The sequence below is a fragment of the Drosophila erecta genome, unplaced genomic scaffold (assembly GCF_003286155.1).
Source record: "Drosophila erecta strain 14021-0224.00,06,07 unplaced genomic scaffold, DereRS2 tig00000000-arrow-pilon, whole genome shotgun sequence".
Lineage (NCBI taxonomy): Eukaryota > Metazoa > Arthropoda > Insecta > Diptera > Drosophilidae > Drosophila > Drosophila erecta.
The window spans coordinates 26,747,636-26,754,614 of NW_020825194.1; the positions used below are offsets into that span (position 1 = coordinate 26,747,636).

General features: G+C 46.9%; 1 protein-coding gene across 2 annotated transcripts; it reads left to right on the forward strand.

Moving 5' to 3' along the window:
• The first annotated feature begins 3,168 nt into the window (after positions 1-3,168).
• Positions 3,169-6,922, forward strand: LOC6552836 (transcription factor castor). Of its 2 annotated transcripts, XM_015153977.2 has the most exons (5): positions 3,169-3,690; positions 4,021-4,274; positions 4,725-5,415; positions 5,481-5,902; positions 5,972-6,922. In XM_015153977.2, the coding sequence occupies exons 1-5, from the start codon at positions 3,414-3,416 to the stop codon at positions 6,371-6,373; spliced, it is 2,046 nt and encodes a 681-aa protein (XP_015009463.1). In that variant the 5' UTR covers positions 3,169-3,413; the 3' UTR covers positions 6,374-6,922. The 2 variants fall into 2 exon arrangements, with proteins under 2 accessions (XP_015009463.1, XP_001978981.2); XM_001978945.3 differs by having other exon boundaries at positions 3,169-4,274.
• Positions 6,923-6,979: the final 57 nt, after the last annotated feature.

The following is a 6,979-nucleotide window of genomic DNA, read 5'->3' on the forward strand; positions in this document are numbered from 1 at the left end:
AGATTCCACGTTTTTATATGCAAGATCCTTTATATGTAAGATCCTTTGTGTTTGTTAAGGAAAGATACATTTTAAGTTTGATCTCGAAGTACAGAAATATATTCTATTTCTAATACAATTTTATTACTAAGTTAATACTGCAAAGTAAAAGAAAACTTGAAAGCAACAGCAAATGAAATAATATTCCTTTAAGTTCCAATGAGTGATTAAACCAAATTTTGTATTGATTTCTTGCCTATTTTTTTAATAATAGCATTTATTATAATAAATAAATTGTGTGTGGGGATCCCTTAAATTGATAGGTCAGTTACTAAGGAGGACGCGTGCCAAACTGACCCCTGGAATGACCGTTTGACGACCACTTAATCGTTAACCCCTTCGGTACGTCCAGAAACCCGTTCTTGACCAGTTCTAACTGCTGGGATTACTCGGACGCGTGTCCATCGTGGGGTTGGTCAGTCCGAGATGCCCGGCGGGACTGCCTTAACACTTATCACATTTGCATTGTCTTCTGGGACTGCGATCGTCTTAGTCCATCCACTGCAACCCTAAGTGGCCAGGATGAATCCTCAAATAGAGTCGACAAAACGCTCGCAAATTAAGATCCTATTAGCATTGACTGTGGTCATTGATAGCCGAGATTTATGCAAAAGGGACAGCAGCCAGGGATTCTTTTCTTGGGGTCACAGGTCAGCAGTATTGCACAAACAAAGAGCGAGAATTGGCAATGAATATATTGAAATATCATCGATCTGGGGAATAGAATTTCATTGCCTTCGGGGGTAGAAGATGAGATACTCCGATGGTTTAGGCAATAAATCTGTGGCTAAACGCATCCCAAAACAAAGGATCTCAAAAAGGAAGAAACTACAGAAAATATTCCATATCCCTGGAAAATAGGGAAAATAGGTAAATAGGGTGTGCCTTCTGTTTACTTTTTAGCATAAATCGGGAAAATTGGGAAAAGGACAAAGAAATCGAAGTGCCACGGGCAATTGGCGTAATTAGAGAGATAGATGGGAGATGCCTCTCAGTTCAAAGTGTTCCCGGGATTTTCTCACGTTGATGACATCACAGATAACTTGTTCCTCCGTACAGTAACTTCTCCTGTAGACGGACTTCCACTGCAATTAAAGTCCCACTCTTCAGTCTGTGACATGCCCTTCAGTTGGCTAATTGATTCGCCAGTGTAATGCTAATGCCAAAGTTACCATTTTTGCCGCTTCATGGAATCGTAGTGGCAGTCGCAGGATCTGAACTCTGAACTCGTCCTGTGATTGGAGTTAATCAACTGAGCCAGCCAGCAACAACATTTAACAAAGGCGACTAACAAAAGTTCTCTATGTCGGAACATTTGTAACTGAATATGAGATTGTCATATGTAAATTCTAGATCCAAATGCGAAAGCATAAAAGCGAAGGAAGACTGTGAATGAACCAAATGTATGGACTTTTGTTCGCATTTTCATGCAGATTTCCGTTCTCCGTTGCCATTTTACAATGTGGCATGGAACCTTTTCTGTAATCAATAGCCCCGAACTCGGCTTGCTCTTGCTGCGTTATCCATGTCACTCAATTATGGCAACAATTGGTAAATCCACTTCCATCCCAATTCGCCAACCAAGGGACAAACCATGTCCTGGCCTGATCCTGCCGCCCGATCCCTGCGCTTCTCCCAACTTGCCCGTTGCCGAGTAAAATGCTAATTCAAAATCAATCGAACTGCGCCTCTCGTCCTACGCCAATCGATTCCTCGATGCTCGGGGATTCCCTTGCTGATTTGCATAAATTTCCAGACTGCGCGCGTGCGCAGTCGATCCGCGCACCCGAATCTGTAATGCGAGCAATCCCTCCTCCCCGAGGAAGTGCAGGTCCATTTGCATAACACTGGCTGGAGGAGCTGGTGATCCGGATGTCGAACTTCCTACCCGATCGCACGCTCCGCCTGAGGCTGATGTGCCAAAATTATGCAAATATTATACAGCAATAATTTATGCAAATTACGATCCGCAAAGTATTCGTGCTCCTGCGCAGCGGATGTTACATGTAGATGTCGCCGGCATGGAATGGAATTGTTTTTTAGGGGTTTGCTCAGGTTCAGAATTTCTGCAAACGGTTTTATATGCTAATTTTTTTGCCATGGGTCTATGAAAAATTTGGCATCTTTAATTGTGTTTTTTTGCACGATTGTAATGCAGATTTTTTGCTCGATTGTAATTTTAATTTGAAAATTTGGGTTTTTATTTTTTGCATTTGAATGGATTTCATTCGATTATTTCGAAAAGGACAGCCAGCTGCTCCAGTTTGATATCCTTTTTGCAACGCGCCAATTCCTTGAAATCATTTCGATTCTCGGTTTTGCCAAAACTCGCGCAGACAATTTGCATAGAGATGTGCTGGAAAAGGGCACAAAGATGCGGTTCTATACTTTATACGGCCTAAGATTTGATTATATTTATGGAAATAGGCGAACGGTTTGCAGATGCTCATACTTAGTGTGAGAAAGTATTTGGGAAAATCGCAATTGCAATTCATGCACAGCATTCGTTTATGGAATTGGTATTGTATAATCCTTGGGACTACGTACTTGAGATTATATTTTTCATGATAAAATAAAAAATACATATGGATAAAAAGGAAAGAATTTTTAATTATAATGGTAATGAAACTAAGAACTATTCATAAGTTTTAAGTTTACAAATGTTTTTACCAGATTTCTGCGAGTAACTCCCGTGTTCTTCATAACATTTTCGAAATTCGCCTGAGAACTTTGAAAGAAGTGGAAAAATTCCTCCGCTGATCTGTGCTCTTCTATCTGCCGCTGTCCCTTTCTGTCGCACGCTGGCCAAGCGGGATTCCTGCACATATACCCGCTCCGCTTTCGCATTCGATGGCATTTTTTAGCAAAAAACCTCTCTTTTCCAGATATATTTACATGAACGCCGGCGTTTTATTGGTCGAGAAAAGCGACCGAAAAACGGAAACCAGCTGAAAACAAGCTGAGTTTTCCCCGAGCATTTTCCGGCGAAGGTTCGTTAAAAAACTAGGGGATGAAGGTCGAACCACCACCAACGGGTTTCTCATTATGTTCGTTTTTTAAGAGAGCGACGGCGAAAGATCGGTTTTTTAAGAGAGGCGAGAGGGTTGCACTTGGGTTGGATTTGCGCAATTTTTGCTATATTAGCCGGAGGCCGCGGAAGAGTTTAAGCAGTTTGAGCCTCGCAGCCGAACTTTGAGGATCGCAGAGACGCCGTGCAAGAAAGTCGTGCAAGATCGAGGACGAGAAATCCCAAAGCCGAGATTCGAGATACGTGCTGTGATCTGTGTTGAATATATCAAAATTGAAGAAATCTTAAAGAATTTTTAAAAAGTCCAGTGCTGTGCTGAATATATACGCGAACGTGCGCCGCAGAAATGTCCAACCAAATGGAGTTTATTATGCAGCTCTACATGATGAACTTGATGAAGCAGCAGCAGCAAATGCAGCTGCAGCTTCCGCAGCAGCAGCAGCAGCAGCAGCAGCAGCTAGCTGGATACACCTACACCCAGAACGAGGATATCACCAGCAGCACATGCCTGCAGCAGCAGCAGCAGCAGCATCAACAGCCAGATCTCCGCCAGACTAGAACGCACAAGCGCATTAGCTCGCAAAACACCAACTGTAGTAGTAGCCGTAGTTGTAGTCCCAATAGTAATTTGATTGCTTTTCAACCACAACAATACCCAGGCGCTACAGCGGCAACACCTCCCACTCCTAACAGCAACCCCAGCAACCTGGTCAATCAGATGCTGCTCCAGAGCCTGCCGCCGCTGACGCAGCTGATGTTGCAGCAGCAGCAGCAGCAGCTGCAGCTGCAGCAGCACCAGCAACATTTGCTGACCACCTCCAACCTCCTACTAACACCCACCCACACCCCCAGTTCGCTGGGCAAGCAGGAGCCACTGCAGCATCAGTTGCTGCTGGGCCAGCTTGCCGGCTCCGAACAGCTAGCCACAAATAACTTTCTCCAATCCTCTACAGTGACCTCCACGCCCATCGAGAGAGAGAAGGCAGCCACACCAGCCTTCTCCGCCGGAGCAGCTGCCGGTAACCTTTCGGCGGTCCAGGTCAAGTTTGAGCAGGAGTCCGCCGACGACGAGGACGATGACAAGCCGCTTTCCAGCCTCACCAGCTGCAGCTCCTCGGGCCACACCAACGCCAGCTCCGAGAAGCTGCTCCTGACGGGCGTCCACCCGCTGGAGTCCACCACCGACAGCCTAGACTCACCCAGCATGGTAAGTGATCATCCCTAGATTAAAGGATCTTCACAGTTCATTTCATCAGTATCCCCATTAATTAATTGTCTAATCATTGCACATTTACCATTAGAATTTAAATTATAAAAATGTACCTTTCAACTCAGCCACTATTTTCCGATTTGAAATCAGAAAGCTGTATATTTGTTTCTTATTTTGCTCTGTTTTTTATTTTTATTTTGGGTATATCCCACGCTCTGTTGCTGTAATTTGAGAAACCCGATTCGTGATTTTAGATATTTAAGTGTGAGAGCAGCCAGAAATCTCGCGGTTCCACAGAAAAGAAACAGCTGTGTCGGCAACGCGTGGGTTCCCTGGGTGGCTCGATCGCTGCCCAGCTGGGCACCAGGCAGTCTGAGCTGGGTCCCACAGATGCATCCGTACTGGTATTGACTCTAAAGTTCTTCCACCCTCTTCTTCCTACTGCAGTACACGCCCGTCAAGCAGCCGGCGGACTCATCGTACCACATCACACCCGTCGAGAGCGATCTGACCCCCAACACACCCCTCCAAGCGACCCAAGCCATCTCCCTGCTGACACCACCCTCCAGTGAGCAGAGCAAGAGCCTGGTGAGCCTCTCGGCGGCCAGCGGCCTGGATGCTCTGCTGCAGAACGAGGAGGTCCTGAAGAACCTGCGCAAGGTGTCCTCCTACCTGGAGTGCGAGAACAGCCTGTGTCGGCAGGAGAACCTGCGGGAGCACTTCCACTGCCACGAGGAGCCCTGCCAGGGCAAGATCCTGAGCAAGAAGGACGACATCATCCGGCACCTGAAGTGGCACAAGAAGCGCAAGGAGAGCCTCAAGCTGGGCTTCGCCCGCTTCTCCTCCTCGGACGACTGTGCCCCAGCCTACGGAGCGGGCTGCGCCTACAACTGGAAGCAGACCCATTACCACTGCGTCTACGAGCACTGCCCCAAGGTGTACGTGAGCACCAGCGACGTCCAGATGCACGCCAACTTCCACCGCAAGGACTCCGAGATCGTGAACGAGGGCTTCCGGCGCTTCCGGGCGCACGAGAACTGCCGCATCGAGGATTGCCCCTTCTTCGGCAAGAAAATCTCCCACTACCACTGTTGCCGCGAGGGATGCAATCATACCTTCAAGAACAAGGCCGATATGGGTAAGTCCACTTGAATAAATCCAATATAAAATAAATCATTAATCATATATTTGTTTCTCGTTTAGACAAGCACAAAACTTACCATCTGAAGGACCACCAGCTGAAGATGGACGGCTTCAAAAAGATCCTGAAGACCGAAGTTTGTCCATTCGACGCCTGCAAGTTCTCCACCGTCTGCAACCACATCCACTGCGTCCGCGAGGGATGCGACTACATCCTGCACTCCAGCAGCCAGATGATCAGCCACAAGAGAAAGCATGATCGCCTGGACGGAGAGCAGGCATATCAGCAGTTTAAGATCAAGCCGGACGTGGACGAGTCCTCGTTGGATGCCACGCCCCACCAGCAGCAGCAGCAGCAGTCCACTAGCCTCAGTCAATCCCAGGGTAGCAGCTCTGTGTGTGGCAGCAACAGCTCCACTCCACTCTCCTCCTTGTCCGCCGAGCACTTTCTGGCTCGGAAACGCGGCAGGCCACCCAAGAAAATCGTAAGTTTGGGTTTATATTTTCGGAAATTTTCTACGATGTTAAAGCTATATTTTCTCAACTGACTACAGCAACTGCCAGCCGATGCTCAGCAGTCGGAAGCCAAGCGCCCGAAGCTCGAAGATGACTCCTCCAATCCCGCCATGAACTTGCCCCAGTCCCAGCCAGCCACCGCCGTGCACCCGCTGACAAGTGGACTCTTTCCCGGCCTCCTGCCCACTGGCACCGCTCCAGGAGCGGATCCCACAGCCCCCAACTTTCAGCTCACCCACCTGATGGCCCTCTTCCAGCTGCAGAATCCCCTCTTCTACCAGAACCTCTACCCCGGCATGACCCAGAATCCCTCCATACTCGGGAACCTGGCAGCACTTAGCGCCGCATCAGCGGCGGCGGCGGCGGCAGCGGCGGCGAATGGATCCGGAGTCCAGCAACCGAAATCCGAGTTTAGCTTTAAGCCGGAGTTTAAGGAGTAGGAAGGATGCGTGTCCTTAGAGTAGTTTGTAGCTAGTTAGTTCGACCGACGGACGTGGGACATTGTACATATGCGCTTCAAGCAGGTTTAGCTGTGTTTAAGTGGGTTCAGGCAGGTTCAGGACAAGGCATCCTTCCCTCCACAAAAACCAACTCAACCACACTTTGAGAAGCTGCAAGTCTTCATGCAGAGTGTAGCTGAATTGGCTTTTGCCAAACATTTTCCCCTAGCTTAGAATCTCTCAGTGCCACATTAATTTTTAAAATTTTCAGCTATTTTGAATAAAAAAATCTTCTTGAATTTTAGTTTGACTAATCTGTGATGTTTTCATTAGAGTAGCTTTTTACTTGATAGGATGTAGGATATGCAGAACTTGGGAGACTTGGGTTGTCAATAACATAGCGTCTAAGCCTTACATTGTATGTGATACCCTAGTAAATAATGACTACTTCTTTTGCTTTATCATTTAAGAGGATCATATTATAATAAATAATTATAAACTTTGGACAAGCAGCATTGTTCTAAATAAACCAACCCTACTTTAAACAAATTATATGATGTTTGAGGCTTACTTGGGGTTTACTTGTATAGACAAAAATCCAAATAC